Source organism: Meles meles, chromosome 7 (assembly GCF_922984935.1).
Source record: "Meles meles chromosome 7, mMelMel3.1 paternal haplotype, whole genome shotgun sequence".
NCBI lineage: Eukaryota > Metazoa > Chordata > Mammalia > Carnivora > Mustelidae > Meles > Meles meles.
In genome coordinates, this window is record NC_060072.1 from 81,545,466 (window position 1) to 81,566,174 (window position 20,709).

Here is a 20,709-nt window from a genome sequence, read left to right on the forward strand (position 1 = left end):
TTCCTCAGTATCAATTATTACATTAGAATTCCAGATCACATGTCTCTTCAAAAGGTCATATGTGGTAATACGTGTAGAATGCTAAGAATTTAGTGACCAGGGTCATAATGGAAAATGCTGTCTCCTACAGAACTAAAAGAGGAACTAGCTAGTCATATTCATGAAAATATGGGGTCTAATCCTTCTTGAATTACAGAATCAGAGCTGAGTCAAAATTTGAATATAGTCATTCAGCTCTACCGTGCATAGACCTGGGACAGATCCAGTACTGTCCTTTCACTCTTGGGCTCTGAAAGAAAAAAGAACACTGGAAACCCCCAAATTACTCCCTATTAATCCTACAAAAGCAAGAAATTCTAGTTCCTTCTGCTATGTGGGCTGACAGGACAAAGAGCACACAAGTCAAGCATTAAATACCCTTTCTTCACCTACAGTCTCAAGAAGCCACCCCATGAGTTCACTACAAAGATGTGGAAGACAAGTTTCCCTAACAAGCTGAATCAGGAGCTGAAAACAGGCATGCATTCATTCATAAATTCCAAACCTTTAGGATTATTTTTCTTGGAAAGGGACATGCCCCGGTGGTCTCTTTCAAGTTTTTAGCATCCCAATCTTTACATTCGAATGGTATAAAAAAAACTGTGTAACCCTTTGCATTTTATGAATGCTTTTTCTGCAACTTCAAATCCTGTCCTTTATCAGAAATTCTAAGCCAAGTGGGACTAAGATAAATAAGCCAAATAACCCAAGTGTAAGAATACAGAAGGACAACTATGCACATGCCAATATGATATTCCAAACTCCTACCCTATGGTTTCTTGAAGGGATATTTGAAAATCATAGAAGTTAAATTTATACCCTAGTATCTGAAGATGCAAATAAAATAAAACGTTTCATTCCTTAAAGAAAAATCACTTATCCAGAACTCATGTTGAATACTGATCTCTAGTGTGTTTTTTGCAAGTGTGGCTGAAGTTAGAATATAGCACAACACTAATAAGACTGACAAGAGTACAGAATTCTACCTTATTAATCTTGTCTTCCTACCTTCAGATGAACCTTCACAGCAATCCAATTCTAACCCATATCCACTTACCATGTTTTGGTTTTTTTTTCTGAGAGAGAGGGTAAAGAGGAAGAGGCAGAAAGAATCCCTAGTAGGCTCCACACCCAACATGGAGCCCAATGTGGGGCTCAACCTCATGACCCTGAGGTCATGACCTGAGCTGAAATCAAGAGTCAGACACTTGGGGCACCTGGATGGCTCAGTGGGTTAAACCTCTGCCTTCGGCTCAGGTCATGATCTCAGGGTCCTGGGATTGAGCCCCGTGTCGGGCTCTCTGCTCAGCAGGGAGCCTGCTTCCCCCTCTCTCTCTCTGCCTGCCTCTCTGCCTACTTGTGATCTCTGTCAAATAAATAAATAAATTCTTAAAAAAAAAAAAAAAGAGTCAGACGCTTAACCGACTGAGCCACCTAGCCACTCCACCACTTACCATGATTTAACACATAACCTATTAACTGTTGTCCAAACTTTAGAGGAGTTACTCTGGAACTACAAATTTCCCACATTATTGGAAAGTCGGCCTTCTGCCTGTGGAATCATTCCAAAAATTCACTGAGGTCATTTTAAGTACTAACTATTCCAATACCTCCCAAAATGCAGTTAAAGTGGGCATTTGTAAATATTATAACCTCTATTTGCTCTACCACAATTCAAGTGTTGGTATAATACTATTTTTCTACACTAGTATTAACTTGTTCAAAATATTTGAGTATTTCCTACTAGTTTATCTTGAATTTTTTTATAATAAAGTTATAACTCATAAAAATCTAAAAGGTAATCTAACTTTATACTTTAACTCATTCTTGTCAAATGCTACTCTGGCCATTTTAATTTATTCCTCCTAGATCTGTCCTTCCTGAAATAGCTTTTGACTAAAAATAGAATTCTCATGTGAAATAGTCTTTTAATCTTTGATATTTGCTTAAGAGTTTTTAACAAGAAAATACTAATGACATTTTTCAAAGTAATTTTAACATTAAAAAACCTTAGGTCTAATTAGAGCCAGTCACTGAAAAGTGTTAAAAATTAAAACTCTGAAATCAGGGGCGCCTGGGTGGCTCAGTGGGTTAAACCCTCTGCCTTCCGCTCAGGTCATGATCCCAGGGTCCTGGGATCGAGTCCCGCATTGGGCTCTCTGCTCCGCAGGGAGCCTGCTTCCTCCTCTCTCTCTGCCTGCCTCTCTGCCTACTTGTGATCTCTCTGTGTCAAATAAATAAATAAAATCTTAAATAATAATAATAATAATAATAAAACTCTGAAATCATAATAGTACTTAATAAGTGTATTACGGAATTAACTTTTATTCATATTGCTTTTGTCAGCTTTTACTAAATCTGTTAATTTTCATTGGTTCGGGGGAAATCAAACATTTAAGTCATTGATAAACTGAATTCTGATTTTCAAATAGGTATTTATTTTATGGTACATCTCAGAATTTAATCGATCGCTGCATTTTAAAAAGGTTTTTTCGTCAATCTTAACATCAGGATGTTAATCTAACATCTAGGTACATTTATATATATGCAAAAAAAGTTGTAGCCTGCAGACTAACAGGTCCCCATGAGAGTTTTATCCCGGCAGTTTTCTGGCTCTCTTCCAAGAAAGAAAAGCCCAAGAAAGCAGCCTTCTTGGGGTAGGTCCAAAGGTCTGGATATTCTCCACATGAAACAGTGTATCTGTCGCCTGACCTGGCAATGGGCCCAAATCTTACTCCAGCAGTAATGATCTTCACAAAGAGTATAACACAGGCGAGGACTGGCCAAGAGCATGGACCATGCTTGTGCAGTTTCCCCCGCATTTGTACTCATTGTGAGAGCAGCCCAATCTCATGTCTCCAGGTCTTTAAATAGGGCAGCAATACTGAATCAGATTCTAATTGCAAATAATTAAAGTCTTTACTTCCTTTTCATGAGGAATTATCACATGGGTAAGCAGTAGAGAGCCAAAGATTAAAATGTACTTCACTAAGCATTTGCAATTAAATTGTGTTTGGTAGACCAAAGGAACACTGTAAAACGAGCTATATGGTTGATTAGTAATCTAAAACTATAGACAGAAAAATTTACATTTACTGCTCTCCACAAGTCTATTGAGTTATTCTCACTTTAGTCAATAGATCTGTAATATTAAGTGAACAAAACAAAAATGATGACATCCTTATATAGCTTACATACTATGGCCCATCATTTTAATCATTCCCTTCAATAGTCCATCTTCTTGCTTTCAGCACAAGGGAAAAATAACAAACCAAAATGACTCATGAACACACATACAAAAATTCTAAAGAAATTACCAAACCCAGTATGGTAAAAACAAACTGCCGTATCTAGTCAACTTTGTTCAATAAATTCTAGCCAGTACAATAAAATAAAAGGTTGAAAGATTGGAAAGAAATAGCTGCTTACATGATTGTTCACGTACAAACCCAAATCATCAACAGATAAGCTATTAGAGTATATGATCAAGGTTGCTGAATATTAAAAACAAAAATTGCCTGCATTTTTATGTAGAGAGAAATGAATTTTTTAAAATTATACCAATTAAAATAAAAAATCTCACCCAATACTCACTGACAAAAAGACACACAACAGGGGTGCCTGGGTGGCTCAGTGGGTTAAAGCCTCTGCCTTCTGCTCAGGTCAGGATCCCAGGGTCCTGGGATTGAGCCCCACATCGGGATCTCTGTTCGGCGGGGAGTCTGCTTCCCCTCCTCTCTGTGTGCCTCTCTGCCTACTTGTGATCTCTGTCTATCAAATAAATAACTTTTTAAAAAAATACACACAACACCACTATAAAGATGTATAAATTATTATGTGAGAAATAGAGGATATACCATTTGGATGCATTAGAAGACACACTATAAAGATATCACTTCACCAACCGATCTCTTGATCAATAAAATCCAAAATTCTTTTTCCTTTTGCAGAAACCAACAACCTGATTCTAAAATTTATATGTAAATACAAAGGGTAAATAACCAAGACAGTCCTGACCACCACGTTAAGTGCTGCTTCTACCACATTTGAGAACTTAGAGTTTGCTTGTTTTAAATACACTATGGTTGTAGCACAATGAATAGACGAACAGAAGTCCAAGATATGTCTACATATAGGGATACTTTTCTGAAAAATTTGATACATTTTTAAAGTTCTTATGAAGTATCTGTTAACTTTAACAAAATAAAGTTTTATTTACTATTGCTTTTCAAAGGTTTTTTTTAAGTCCACTATTTTGGGATTTTGACAAAAGTAATAAATTAAAAATTGACAGATTGAGCTCTTATTTTCAGATAGGTCTTTTTATTTAATGCTATATCCTGAAGTTTATCATAGGACTTTTTTAAAGATTTTATTTATTTATTTGACAGACAGATCACAAGTCAGCAGAGAGGCAGGCAGAGAGAGAGGGGGAAGCAGGCTCCCTGCTGAGCATAGAGCCCAATGCAGGGCTCAATCCCAGGACCCTGAGATCATGACCTGAGCTGAAGGCAGATGCTTAACCCACTGAGCCACCCAGGTGCCCCTATCATAGGACTTTTTTAATGAAGGTTTTCACAACAGAAGTAGTTGCCACCAAAGGCAGCCTAAAAATAATTCATCTAAGTCTCTTTACAATACTTAAGTTTAATTCATGCCAAGATTCTTGAATCCATTTCAAGAGCACATGTGAGGTCACCAATCATTTCTACTTTGCAAAATTCAATAATCAGTTCCAAATTTTCATATTCTTTAAATTCCTACCATTTAGCCAATTAATCTGTCCTACCTTTTTGAGAAGTCTTCGCATGGTTTGGGGGCACACATTCCTGTCCTCTTACTATCTTCCTGGTCTCTTCTCTTAAATTTTCCTAGTTTAATACTCCCCTTCCCAAGTGCTGAACATTGGCTTGCCCCACAGTTCGTTCTTGGACTCTCTCCTCTGTATTCTAGTTTATTCCCTATGTGCTTTCATCCAGCCTTAGAATATAGGACATTCTTAATTCCTGTCTTTTCAAGTCCAGACCCCCTTACCAACCTTCTAATTTACCTTGTCCTTGTCTCCTTCTGGACATCTAATTGGCAGCTCAAACCCAAAATATCCAAAAACCAACCAAACAAAAACTCATGATATTCCTTCCTAAACCTGTAGTTCTCACAGCCTTCCCCATTCTCAGTAAATGAAAACTCTATCCTTCCATTTGTTCAGGCAAAATTAAAAAAAGAAAGAAAGAAAATGCCAAAACACTACTTAATCTGACCACTTTCACTTTCAACACTCACTACCGACCCCAGTTGTCAACTTGACCATCAAAACGTACACTGCATGTGGCTACTTCTAACTTTATGGCTACACCCTACATCCAAGACCTCCTCATTGCTCAGCATGACTACTGCAGTATCCTAACCCTCACTGCCTTTCCCTTGTTCTGCTGGTCTTGTTTCCATTTACCAATCTGCGTGATCCCTTTAAAATGTAGGCTGATCCATGTCCCTCTCCTGTTCAAAATCTTTCCAGTATTAGAACAAAATCCTTGTTATGATTTACAATGTCCTATGTGTTGGGATGGATTCACCATGAACCAAAAACAGCTTAAACTTCTGGTCTCTTGCTTTAGAAAATCCCTTTCCAAGGCCTTGAAAAGAATCCTAGAGATTTTGCATTCCTAATTTTTCATAAAGCGCCCCCCATCTGTTTAGTCTTCAGGCCCCACAACGTGGATCCGCCCATTAACTACTCGGTCTAGCCTCCCACTACCACTGTGACTTCATCCCCTAGCACCTCCCTCCCTCCCATACTTGCACAGACTGGTTGTGGGACAAGTTAAACAGGCCCCAGCACCTTTGTAGCTTCCGTGAAGGAGATACTCAATAAATATTTTACAAATGAAGGAACAAATGAATAAACAAATCCATGTTGGGGCAAGGTTGAAGTCTCAGCCTCCAGAGTTATTAATGCAGAATGAGAAAGGAATCTCCCCTTCACTTTTGTCTTCACGTATACACGTGGAACAGGGAAAACCTGCACATGCCTTACCACGGCACTCCTCTTGCTTTCCTTCTTCTCCCAGCCCACCAGGAGGTGGAAAACAAAGGACAGACTGTTGACCCTACACCATCAATTTTCTTCCCAGCTGAATGCTATGAACTGGGGGCTCCAGGACTAGTAGAGGATATACTAAAGAGAATTCAGAAATTTCTATCTGCTGTTGCAAGACCAGATTTTGAAAACAATAACCTGAATATTACCCTTGGCCTTCCAGTTTGTACTGTCCCCATCCCCCCAAAGAAAATGCTGAGGAATGTGTGTCCCAAAAAGCCCAGGGAATAATCCCAATTTGCTAGAATAGACACACAACTACTGGATACAGCAGTAGAAAAGTGAGTTAACATAAAACTCTAAACAGTTTCACACTGTTACTGGTCCTTTTACATAGCCTGTATGTTAGTTACTAATTATCTTGGTCCTCCATCCATTCCACTTCTCAGCACAAATGAAGTTTAGCTGTTGATCTACTGATGTCAAGAATATCCTTCATTCCGTACTTTCCATGTTTTAGGCATCTCCTTGGGTAGTGCTCAAAGTACTTCAGTTTTCCTAACAATAATCACAACTATTCACCTGTTGGTGCACATTCTTGTTTTCTCTACCCAGCATCTGTTCCTCTAACAATCCCCAGTTTCAATGTGGGCACCTAATCCTGCCCCTGCCCCCTACTCAGCCTGTGATTCTAGCTACATCGTCCTGACCCCACAAGCAGGGTGGGTCTGGCTGATTACAGCTCTGCTACCAGTAACAGCAAATGGTGCAGGCCAAATCAGGTCAAGCAAAATAACCAGACCCTATTCCAGGACCTTAGTTCTACATACTGGGGTCAAAGGACTCCCAGTACTCACCAGATTTCTGTGTTTAAAGCCCAAATCCCTTAACAAGGCTTACAGATACCTTCATTAGCTTGTTCCTCCTTCCCTTCGCAGCAAGGTGTCATGTTGCCATCTCCTGATATCCCACACTTTACTACTTTAACTCCCTAAGTGGTTCAAGCACTGTCTCCTCTCCAGGCATTTGCACATGCTGTTCCTTCCAACTGGAATACTTTTCACCCTCTCCCTTTCTCCTGACCAACTCCTGCTCGCTTTTGGGCCTCGGAAAAGAAGGTATTTTTTCATGTAAGCCTTCTCTGACTTCCCCATCTGAATTACATCTTCGTATGAGGCCCCACATCATCTTCTGAATGAATCTCGTCTTACACACCTGACTGAGCAGAAAGGTTATTTGGGTTCTAGTAATTCCTCTTCTGTTTGTGCCGCACTGATTACATACATAACGTATAATTGCTGTGAAGAACAATAAAAGTGGAATAAAATGCCACCTTTTACTTTAAGGAACAAACAAAATGTTTGAAAAGGTGGGACAGCAGAGGTATATAACAAATTTAAGAACAATGCAAGACCGTTAATTACACACAGAACAAGAGAGCCCCTAAACTGTGAGATATTCCATAGCTCGAGATTCCAGAGACCGCATTCTTAATCTTACAAAATTATAAGCAGGTACATAACCACAAGAAAATAATTAAGATGCTAATTATAAAACAATTTAATAGCAATTTTCAATAAAGCAAGAGTCTAAGAATGTACTATTGGTGAAAGACCTAAAAATGAATGACTCCAATCACATGTTTAATCACATTTTTATTTGTATAAATGAAGAACATCCTAAGTATTTGAATCAACTATTTAGACTAAAGCAAGGTTTTTGTTTTGTTTGGTTTTTTTGTTTTTTTCAATAAATTTGATACGGTATGGAAGGAAAAGATCAAGGAAAGTTGGCTGAAGACTAACTGACGAAATATGAAACAAGCCAAAGGACATACAGGTGGTAGATCACTGAAGAGCAAGCACTGCCAGGAGGGTAAGTGGAAATGGATCCAGTTCAAGCAGGGGAGGCTTACATTGCTGTCCAGGGAAAACTCACAGGAACTTTACCTACCAAGCTGCACTTTACCAGGTTGGCTAGAAACCTGACCTAGGAATTTCAAAAACAGGAAGTACACTAACCTAAAGCCAAGATGAAAAAGTTCTTCATGGAGGTAGAACAGACAAATGCACAGTATATTTCAAAGGGTTAATAGTCTCAGTCCCTCCTCAGCAGATCTGATAATCAGATGAACCAGAATAGGTTATAGGAGTAAAAACAAAATAAAAACAAACTAAAGAAACTCTTAACCTGGGGCGCCTGGGTGGCTCAGTGGGTTAAAGCCTCTGCCTTCAGCTCAGGTCGTGATCCCAGAGTCCTGGGATCGAGCCCCGCATCGGGCTCTCTGCTCTGCAGGGAGCCTGCTTCCTCCTCTCTCTGCCTGCCTCTCTGCCTAGTTGTGATTTCTCTCTGTCAAATAAATAAAAAAAATATTTAAAAAAAAAAAAAGAAACTCTTAACCTCAGGAAACTGAGGGTTGCTGGAGGAGAGGGGGATGGGAGGGATGGGGTGGCTGGGTGATGGACACTGGGGAGGGTATGTGCTACGGTGAGTGCTGTGAAGTGTGTAATACTGATGATTCACAGACCTGGACCCCCGAAACAAGTAATACATTATACGCTAATTTAAAAAAAATTTTTAATAAAAAAAAAAAGAACTAAAACTAGCAACAAATGAGAAGCTCTTATTTTACAAACCATGGAAGGAAATTAAACTCTAACTGATTTAAAGTACTTTGACAGAATTATATTCAAGACACTGGCAGATCTTACTCTCCAATTAAGGGTCATAAATTAGGGTAGCTTCCTCTTACCTTAAGATTCATAACCATTTCCTATTCATTTCCAAGGTAGCACAGAGAAATAACCAAGGGAAAGAACCTTGCCTTCAAAACAGACAATGAATCATTTCTACACAATTTTTCTAGTTTAATGATATAGTATAAATAATCCTTGAATAAAGAAAAGATTTAGAAAAAGTTTTTCTTAAGATTTTATTGATTTGACAGAGAGAGACACAGAGAGAGAGGGAACACAAGCAGGGGGGTGGGAGAGGGAGAAGAAGGCTTCCAGCCAAGCAGGGAGCCTGATGTAGGGCTCAATCCTAGGACTGGGATCATGACCTGTGCTGAAGGTAGACGCTTAATGACTGAGCCATCCAGGTGCCCCTAGAAAAACTTTATTCTTAAGAGCAGACAGGTAGGGCACCTGGGTGACTCAGTGGGTTAAGCCGCTGCCTTTGGCTCAGGTCATAATCTCGGGGTCCTGGGATCAAGTCCCGCATTGGGCTCTCTGCTCAGCAGGGAGCATGCTTCCCGCTCTCTCTGCCTACTTGTGATCTCTCTCTGAAAAAATGAATAAAATCTTTAAAAAAAAAAAAAAAAAGACAGGTAAGTTCTTCCTAGAGAGAACTATTGTTACTGCATCTAAAATGTAAAGGATTCAAGTTACTTTCCATGTTCAGTTTTCAAAATGAACCTAATTCTGTTTCCTAACATACTGATTCCCTTCCTCCTTTACCCATTAGACACAATTCACCCAATGTGGGAATTAACCACCTCATTAGAAATACTGAATAATGTAAGATTTCAGGCAAAACAGAACTTCAGAGCTCTGGGACACCACCACAGACTAACATAAAATAAGTATCATATATGACAGATCAATTCTTCTCTTTGGAATATACTACTACATGTAAATTTCATTATACAGGCAGAGCATGCAACTGGCAAAATAGGTCCACTAATAAGAACCCCGTGTGTGTGGACCAACAGTCACACCACTAGTAGGTTTTCCCCCTCAGAGAAAACATCTGTAAGAATGATAGTAGCTCAGAGTTACTTTGAGGATAAGAGGACCACGAAAAGCATTTTTCATAATCCGTATTAGGCAGCTGCATTGCAGAAGATTCACAATTATCTAAACTTTAATGGGTTAAATTTCACAATCCAGGATTTTTCCTTGGGGACAAAACTTGAGAACATTATTAGTAAGACTGAAGAATAACTACTTAAGAAAATATTCTTAAACATCTAAGGTGTACAAAGTTAAAGCAAAAGGGAGAGGTGAATGGCTGAGGCAGATAATTTGTTATCCCAAGATAGTTCTTCTCTAGATAATAGGACTTTAAAAGTAATACTTGCTAAGTTCCCATTATAGCAAGTATTTCGATTTAAATAAATTTGGACCTCTCCACCACCACAAAAAAAAAAAAAAAAAAAAAAAAAAAGGCTTCTTTGGTGGGGATGGGTACAGATGGAGAGGGAGGTGGAAGAGAGTGGAGGATTCAAGATTTAGATGTACTGAATCCAAGTGCCACCGAGACACCCAACAAAACAGGAGGAATGGACAACTGTAGGCCAGAGATTTAATCTTAACAAGCTGGAGTTAACAATTAAAGGGCATCTCCTTTAATTAGGGAAGTAGAAAAAAAATCATGAAGACTATTAATAATGGTCTAAGACGGTGGCAACAAAAAGCATCTTTAAAAATTACTTAACTTAGAAAATGGGAGAGTAGTAACCAGCAGGAAGAGATGTGGGAAGAATGCTAAGAAAGAAGCCAACATGGAAGCAAACTGGGTCAGAGAAGCCAAAGGCATAGGACAAATACATGAAGAGTAGATCATTAGGGGTGCCTGGGTGGCTGAGTCGGTTGAGTGTCTGGCTCTGATTTTGCTCACATCATGGCTCACATCAGGCTCCAGGCACAGGGGGAAACCTGCTTGAGAGTCTCTCCCTCTGCCCCTCCCCGCACTCGGGTACTCACTCAAATCTAAAAAGTCAATCAAGAGTGAGAAATAGCCCCTAACAATGCATTAATGGTGAAATTATTGCTTTTGGCAAGTAGGTCATAAGTCATCTTTGAGAGTAGTTTTAGTAAAGGGTGGGCAGAAGAGTGAGTTCTCTGTAGTTATTTACGGATTTAGAAGCTTGAGCTGACTCTTAAAAACACCTTTAACAAGTTTATTAGCTCAAAATATTGGCCATGGTCAGAGACCTTGGAAGGTTAAGATTTTGTAAACAGGTGGCTAACCAGCCAAATGCAGCTCTTGTGTTTCTTCCCCATCCCCACCCCCCACACAAAAATCTTAGATTTTCAAATTATAAAAATACAAAAGATCTGGTAATACCGGTCCCACATTCCCTGTGCATCTTTTCCCAGAAGCATGCCTCTGTGTCCTGGTGTCTACCTCAGTGTCCTAATGACACCTCACTTTACTCATGTCCTGTAACTGCCTGGTCCCTACAGCTGTGAGCTACTGAAGTTAGAAACCTAGACACCTGACCTTTACTGCAACAGTAAATTAACCATTTACTACCTACCCTAGGTTAAGACCCAGAAAGGTAAGGTCTCAAAGCCAGAAGAATGCTTTCCCTGACTCCCAGCTTCCCAAGTCAACTGCGGCTCCCACTGACCCTAAAGACGTCCATATTCCCCCCAACGGATACGGATTATTTCCCATTTAAAGATTTAATCAGCATGTACATGAAATTTATAAGACTTCTCATATGTTCACAGGAATGTTATCCGCATGGCTTACACACAGAACAAGCTATACCATCTCAAAGCTAAGGAAAAAGCTTTAAGGAAATTATCTTCAATTTACCCTTTTACGTGCACTATACTTGGCATTCAAATCCTCTGTTGACAATTCAGCTGCTGTGACTCAGTCCCTTGGCCTTCGGTCTCTTCTCCTTCAAATCCAAAATTATCTTAAAAAAAATAAAAGCTGCCAACTGAGTGATACCTTAAAAGATCATAGGATGTCTCAGCTTTAACCCTGTCTCCTCAATGCCTGCAGGATAGCCTACAGAATCCAACAGTCCCTTCAGTTCCGCATCTGTGTGCCTTCAGAGCCCCATCTCCCCTACTTCCCAAGCTCTTCACACCCGTCAGGACTCTGGGCATACCCACGCCATCTGCCTCTTCTCTACAGACCCCTTCTAACGTTTATGAATTAAATAATTTCTGATTTGACCTTCAACTGCAGGACCAGACAGTGCAATGCTTATGTCTGCCAGCACACTCGTCTTCACAGGCACAGTAAAACCATTAAAAATCATCCAACTACAAACCCCAGTATGTTTTAGTTTCTGCCCAACAGAGGCTTTGTCCACCTAACAACTTCCCACCACTGTAGTAAAAAAGCCTTTTACCTAATCCTTTCCCCACACTCCTTTCTGCCTTCTGACCAACCCAGATGCTTTCCCCCATGGCTCCTCGTGGGGCATGTCCCCACTGCTTGCAAATTATAAGTAAATGTTTTCAAAGGCAGTTATCTCCATGTCTGTCACTTTACCATCCTTGATCAAAACAAATCCTGGGTACCTTTTAATGCAGGTCCCCCTCTATGATCACCCTTTTAATTTTGCTTAGAAAATGCTTACAAAGCCTTCAGGATGGAGATTAAGTGGTTTTAAATATCACCTCTTTGGTAAAAACCCAGAGCAGTTGTTCTCAGCCCCTTGAGCTGCATACAATATTGCTTCTAACACAGGGCAGCCTTGGTTGTTTTGTGATTTCTGTTCTTGTGCTCTTTTATACCCACTGGGCTTTGAGAACCTGAATGAAGAGGATCACTCAAGTCTTACCCAGTACAATCCTTTGCACATGTTAGGGACTCAAAGACCAAGAAAGAATAAATTTAGAAAAAACTAGGAAAAGCACAGAAACTTTAAAGCTGGCCAACATCATCTAAAACCCATTGAACGACATTACATTTTCACTCATGTCAAGTCCTGTTTAAGAGAACACATGTTTTAAGTTCCTAACCCCATGACACAGAGACGAGAGGGACAGAGTTGCAGTGGAAGAAAGGGAGCAGGGCTTACTGGGTCTGAGAAACACAGACCCGTTCTGCTCTATTTTGAAGGATAAGCATTAGAACTATACTTCATATCCAGAAGATTTCTTCATTCCTGTCAACATTTTCAGAGGTTCCCCATTTTGAGGTTTTAGTTTTGTTAGGGTAGATGGTAGTGTTGTGGGGGTGCCGAGGTTGTTTGCTCATTTTGTGGGTCTCCTGTGTGCTTTGTAATTTCTACTCAATTTTACTTAAACTATGTCTGAGGTCTACCTGGGAGCCTGGTATCCACAGGAGCTAGGTTTGGTCACCAAATATAATTTGTATGACCTTGGGGCACAAGGTGAAATCTGATGTTGAAAACAACCTAATTCATCAAGGCTGAAACTGCTGTGAATGGCAATATTTTAGGGTCATAATGAATTAAGACGATCAACAGACGTATGGAAAAAATGATTTTTCTTTTTCCACTTAACCTTTTTGGTCCATATGCTAAATCTTTAAGCCAACCCATCTGGAGAGGTTCTCATGAATGTTCACCTATAGAATATAAGATCCCACAAGTATTTCTGAATAGTGTGTGAATTGGGGAAGAAAAAGCCTTTGATAACATTTTACTAATTACATTCACAACTCTCCATTTTTACTAACAAAATGATGATTAGCAGCTAATTATTTAGGCCATTAATTGATTGCTTGTGATTAAAGTTATGTATGTTAATTATACTTAAAATTGAAGGCACTTTAAGAATTTAAAAGAATGGATACTGCCTTCAGTGTTTCAGTAATTAAATGTTGTGGAAAAGTAGATTGTGATTAAAAAACAAAATTCTATAGCTTTCTGTTTTTTGCGTGTTTTTTTATAATAAATCTTTAGTATAAAAATTTTTTTAAACAAAAGACTCTGGCTTTTCTTGTACCATTCTCCTTCTGATAATGAACACTGAGTATGAATGCAAAACCCTGCATATCATTATGTGAAACATTTATGCATTCAGAGTGTCTACTTGGTGGTTTTCTTCTTAAGAAGCTAAACAATTCATTAAACAAGCTGCTCCCGAATGGTAGATCAGAACAAGCATAAGCTGCCTTCTGTAGAATTCTATTGTGAAGCTGTACCCATTTGTGTTTTCTTTGAAGCCATAAAAATGAAACCCTTATGCTCATATTAAAAGCATAAGAAAGGCATCTATTATGTCAATAGATTTAAAACACGGCCTTAGACACAGTGAGAACCACTCCAAAATGGCACTCTTATAATAGCAAAGGTTAAGAAGTGCATTCCCAGAGAAAACCTTCAAAGGCCTACATATCATTATATCCCAAAACAGATGGCATTGCAGTGTTTGGAACTATAGTTTATGGACACCTACAATCTCAAATAAATCCTTTCTAATCCCACTCCTTTGTCTAGATTTTGTACTTTGATGATAACTGCAGGTGCCTTTCTCCATTCTTCAGAGAATGACAAGGATATGAAGATTCATGTACGTACATGGACACAACTCTTACTAGGACTTCAATGCACAAATATTTTACCAGCAACAGATTTATACTATAGATTCCTAGGATTCCTACCTTCTAATCCATTATAAATCTTTAGTTTGAATTTTGTAGGAAAAAAAATCAAAAATATACATCATGCCGGTCGAAGTATAAACTCATAAAAACCATTTTACAAAGCAACGTGGAATCCTCTACTATCTATGTGTATACTTGGGAGAACCTCAAACACAGTGGATGGGGACAAGAAAATTCACAGCAGCATTGTTTATAATAATGACAAACTGCAAATAACCCAAAAGTTGATCAACAGGAAAATGGTAGATGAACTGTAATGTACTCAATGCTGCAGAGCAATGAAGAACGAACTTCTGTCCACACCAACGTAAACCTCAAACACAATGCTAAGCAAGAGTGAGACAACTATAAAAGGGTTTCTTTACATTTAAAGATGAAAGGGTACAAAATTGAACAACGGGTTATTGTGACTTAGCTTGTTCAATTATCTAAAATTCTGCTAAGGAAAAGCATACCAATGTGACTAACCAATTGAAGTAAAAAGTTTATAATTATTTGCTACAAATCTCATACCACACTTTTTTGGATCTGAATTTAGTTTACAAAATTGCCTACAAACACTAACTTCTAATGGGTCCTTACGGGTCAAGAAAATTTGTTTAAAATATACTTAAATATTGGGGCGCCTGGGTGGCTCAGTGGATTAAGCCGCTGCCTTTAGCTCAGGTCATGATCTCAGGGTCCTGGGATCGAACCCCGCATCGGGCTCTCTGCTCAGCAGGGAGCCTGCTTCCTCCTCTCTCTCTGCCTACTTGTGATCTCTCTCTCTGTCAAATAAATAAATAAAATCTTTAAAAAAAAAAAAAAAGAAAGTAAAATATACTTAAATATTTAAGGAAGATATGTCAAATTATAACTTATGGAAATACTTAAATAGTATAATTTTACCAGAAACTTTTACTTCATAGTTTACCTGAAACTTCACAAGGCTTGTGAGATTGCAGAAAATAATTGCTCTTTAATTCCTGTCTGTATATAAGATGTGGCTTGTTATGATCATCTTCATGTTCGCTCCCATCTGCCTTCATTATAGGTTCTAAGAAATATTCACCATCATGTGCTTTAAATGTTCCCATCTGAAAACAAAGAAAAGAATTAACTTGATCACCAAGGGAAAGCATGCAGTGCCACAGGTTAAAGTGAGCACACAGAAGCAGGACCTCCAGAAGTCTGTTCACTAAGTGTCATCCACTGACTAGACCATTTCCTTTCCATGATTCCTTTCACACTCTTAAGTATGGGGTCATGAAGCCTAGACAGTGTTCTAATAGAGTTGAGAGGGCTGGCATTCCAGGTATAAATAATGGCATAGTAACAACATCAAAATGGCAAAAAATCTAGCACCTTCTAGTAATAAAAAGGTCTGTTTGGCTTGGTCTATATAAGGTGGTGAGTGAGAGACAAAACTTAAGGTTGTCTAGGGTCAGATAAGAGATCTTAAAGGTGATCAATTTAGAATTTGGAAACAATGAGGAGCCAGTGAGGAGTTTTCACAAAGACCTACCTTCTGAATTCCAGAATCCACTATCTAACTTGCCTTTCAACATCTCCATTTACACAACTAGTAGAATTCTCAACCTGAACACATCCAAAGCCAAACTCTTGATTTTCAGTCCAAACCACCCCATTCTTCAATGGTCCCTACATCAGTAAGTGGCAACAGTATTATTCCAATGGTTCAGGCCAAAAGATCTTAGAGAAATCAAGAACGGTCTCTTGTGCCCACACTAACATCCCACATCCCACTGAACATCAGTTCATCTGCAAATCCTGGCGGCTCAACCTTCAAGAAAACTGAAATCCAACCACTTCTGCCAAGTTTTACTACCACATCCATGATCTAACCTCACATTCTGTCTCCTGTGTGAACCAACAACCCTTTAGTCTAGTCTCTCTAGAAGTTACAATAATTTCTCAAGTTTAGATCATGTCACTCAAAAAACAAACATGACTAAGTTATTCAGTAAAAGCCAAAGTCCTTACAATAGTCTATAATGTCCTGAGGTGCCCATCCCTTCCTCCACTGTCCCTCCAAACACACAGGTGACCAACAACTGTGACTTCTCCACTTCCACCTTAGCTCATTCTAGAGCTCCTAGTGACTCCGATATTTCTCAGATAGGACAAGGAAATGCCTACCTCAGGACCTCTGCACTTAAACTTCTGCTTCAAGCACTTCTTCCCATTGGCTCCTCTAGCACTTACTTCAGGTTTCTGCTCGACATTCATCACCCTGTATAAAATGTCACCCCACCTCCTAGATCTATCCCTTTTACCCAGTTTCATTTTTCTTCAAAGCACTTATCACTACCTCATATTTGTCTGATGCTCTCCACTAAAATATAAGCTCCATGAGGGCAGAGCTTTTGCCTGTACTCTTCTCTGAACACCTCTCATGCCTGCCACATACCAGATGTTGGTGTAAAATGTTAAATTAATGAATAAGACTAAGAATCAAATATTTTAAAAAAGACTATAAAGGTAGAAAGTTTAATTTAGCAATATTGTGTGTTCTAGATGGTGCCCCCCCCCCAAATACTAGCAGTTCTAAGATAAAGACTAGAAACTTGAAGAGAGGTAACAGAACCTGATTTATAGTGACAGCAATGACATCTGTTGGAAGTGACAGGTGACAAGATGCCAATGTCTGAGGAAAGCAGAAAAAGACAGTGAGGGAGAATTTATGAGAGATACTTTTCTGGTAAAAATAGGATTTACCAGAATGACTCCAGGAATGTTAAAACTGTAGACAGACCCAATTCCAAGACCACTAACCATGTCTATTTCCATAAACTATGGTACAGCCATGCAGTAGACTATCCTGTGCTTACAAAGAATAATAAACATTCCATGCAGTGTACAAAAGACCTCCAATTATTTCTTCGATACTCTTCCAATGGTCTATGCTCTAGCATATCTAATTCTACCAGTTCCCGTTTTACAACTATAACTAAAAATCACTTATTTTCAATATATAATGAAATTCTACCTCCTTGTGGCTTCCCAGAAAAAATAATTTCAATTATGCTTACCAGTAACAAAGAGACTATTTTTGAAACCTGAGTAAATGAACCCATGGAAAAATTGCTTTCCACATTTTTAAAAAAGCATGCTGAAGAAGGGAAATGTGATAGTATCTTGGTAAAAGATAGACACGAGTTGACTTATTACCTATCTAAATGCATCTACAAAACTACTTTGAATACAAAACGACTTTCCCCATGCTATGCTGAAGATTTTGGAAACTTTTATATGCTTTTTGGATTAAGATCTAATAATGAGGGGTTTCTATTATAACACTCCAGTAAGACTACACAGGGGTCAAACTTGAATTCCCACATGGACAGTGAGAATAGCTCTATCTGTAGTCTATCAGAACCTCCTTTTACATTGTGCTAGAACACTGTAGCCTGCTAAGAATATGGCCTTTATAACTGAAAGATTTTTCTTCAACAAGAACCTTATGTTTTAGAATACTTAATTCAAGAATAATTTGTCTTCAAAGTGACTCCTCTGTACTTATCAATGAAGAACTTATGTTACTTCCATCATTTTTCTATAATCCACTCCATTACAGAGGACTTTCTGTTCAAGTAAAAGCATTATAGCTTTGCCTAAAGGCTCTTAAGGATGCATTTTTCTTTTTTTAACTTGGAAAGGAACCTGGTAAGAAATTCGAGGACTTAAAACAGGTGGTTCATAGAATTATATTTAGATGATGCCATATTTTTAGCAACCTATCTGCAGAGGGCCACTGCAATTTGATTCATGAGAAATGCCAATCAAATTCCAAACACTTTCTTTTGAGGACTATTAAAAGCAGCAAAACTAGTTTTCACTTGGGAAAGGGTTTCCCAGTTATTGGAGCAATGATCTATTTGCCAAGCTGTACTGAAAGGCAGTAAGTGATTATACATACAACTGGTTCCAATTTATTCTCATAGGTCAAAATTTTTATGTTTCGAATATTTTTATACATGTAATTGTTTTTCCAAAATGTGACTTCATATTGTGGCATTTATACATACTTTTTTCCAAATACATGGCAAACACATGTACTGTAACCACAACCAATAATGTACTCAGATTTCATTAGAGTAAAAACAAGTAAAATATATAAACTGTTTGGATGCTTTTCCCAAATCATTTACAGTTATCACATTAATATTGGCAACTACAGAGCATTAAAAAATAATGTCTGGGGGCGCCTGGGTGGCTCAGTGGATTAAGCCGCTGCCTTCGGCTCAGGTCATGATCTCAGGGTCCTGGGATCGAGCCCCGCATCAGGCTCTCTGCTCCACAGGGAGCCTGCTTCCTCCCCTCTCTCTGCCTGCCTCTCTGCCTGCTTGTGATCTCTCTCTCCATCAAATAAATAAAGAAAATCTTTAAAAAAAAAAAAAATAATAATGTCTGAGTGAAGCAATTAGAGCCTCTACTGAGAATTTTAGTGACAAATTGCTCTCAACAATTAATAAAATTGGATTTTAATTTCAGGGGTGGATCACCAGTAATTAAGTATTTCAGTCTTCATGGTGGTAGTTATTCATTAGTCATATACTGAGAATCAGTTTAATCTTATTTATAATGGGATTATATATATAATAGGATAATAACAGGAGTCCTGTATTTGCACTTACAGAAACTTGGGCCAGTCACTTCACAGCGGATTCTCAATTCCATGACTTGTAGAACAAAACAGAAATAAATCCATCCAATTTCTTGAGAAAGGCAATATGTTAAAATGCCAATGATTTTGAAATGGGATGAAAAATTCTCCCCCCAAAACACAGAGGTAACAACCACCCTTTTGCCCCTAGGCAGACTGTGATTATTATGTAATGAAAGATAGTGAAGAGGAACGCAGAGTCATTTTTCTTTGGGATTTTCCACTGGATGCGGAAGGTTTTTCTCCCAGACAGTTCGTTATAATACCACTGATCAAGCCTAGGAAATAGTGTATTACACATAAGCACGCACTGAATGAATCAACAGTATGAAGAAAATTTAGTTGTTTCCACAAGCCTGAAGTAGAAAATTATAAGGTTTTCAAGAAGAGGAGGCTTTTCCTCTAGCAGCATTCCTTATTCCCCTATCCACGGGACAACTCCGGATCTCCAGTAGGAAAGTGAGAGAAGGTAATAAAGAGAAAATGCACTGCCTATACTTCCCCCCCACACCAGAAGAGACCTCTCTCACCAATCTTTGCTCATAAGGATCAGGAAAAGGACTGTGAAGTCATCCACCTAAGCCATAGGTAGCCAAGTGAGTCTGATGCAACTAGTGTCCCAGCAACATCAATGACAAGGAATAAATTCTGTAATATTTCTCTTTCTTGAAGACAGAGAGGTGTTTTTGAAGCTATAAGAACTCACTAAAAGTGGAGAGAATGGTCAACATTCTTGGGGACCTAGGGGGTGGTTCTCAGGACAGTCTCTCCCGATTTCTTTCTTTCTTTTTTTTTTTTTTTAAGATCTTACTTATTTGACAGAGATCACAAGAAGGCAGAGAGGCGGGGGGGAGGGGGGTGGGGGAAGCAAGCTCCCTGCTGAGCACAGAGCCCAATGCGGGGCTCCATCCCTTGACCCTAGGATCATGATCTGAGCCAAAGGCAGAGGCTTTAACACAATGAGCCACCCAGGTGCCCCCTCTCCCGATTTCTTACTGAAATATCTGGAGACATAAAACCTAAGATCATTATAACAATTAAGAACTTGAAAGAAATCATTCAGAATGGTTTTGTAGGTGCATAATGGAAATATTTTCATGATCTATTGTTGAAATACTCTAAGTCAAGGTTACTTGAATATGTAGCATCCAGAAGCACATGTGCCATACACCTGCCAGACCATGTCATATTTACATGGTTTTTGGTTTCTTACAATTTACAATTAACATATGCACTCTGTGATTATTTAGGCAAATATTCTTCATTTTCATGTCTCCCATTGTATTTTTCCCTAAAGTTCAGCATATACTGTAGTTTTGTTCTACTTTATTACAGCTGGACTTCTACTGAGCTTATCGGTGAGGTGAGAATCCACTATTTTGCTTTGCAGTAGGAGATTCTTAGCATTCAAATTTAACATAAATGCCTTTTAGACTTTGACAACTGCTGCAGAAAACTAACTTGAAGCAATTAAGAAAACTCGATCTGCCATCAGAAGTCAACAAAGTTTTTGAGGTATTAAGTTGTCAAAGAAACCATAAGCCTAAAGAAACCTTGACTGCTTTAGTTGTAACATAATCTATAGACCCTCAATTACCTCAGCATTCCCGAAAACTGTCCCCATCCCCACTGCCAGAGA

General features: G+C 38.7%; 1 protein-coding gene across 1 annotated transcript in view; it reads right to left on the reverse strand.

Annotated features, from left to right (window-relative positions):
• The window catches only part of ADAMTS20 (ADAM metallopeptidase with thrombospondin type 1 motif 20), a 202,123-nt gene that overhangs the window by 172,865 nt on the left and 8,549 nt on the right, over positions 1–20,709 (reverse strand). Inside the window, exon 3 of the mRNA XM_046012763.1 lies at positions 15,318–15,480. Coding sequence (XP_045868719.1) covers positions 15,318–15,480 — 163 coding nt within the window. The remainder of the gene's footprint in view (positions 1–15,317; positions 15,481–20,709) is intronic.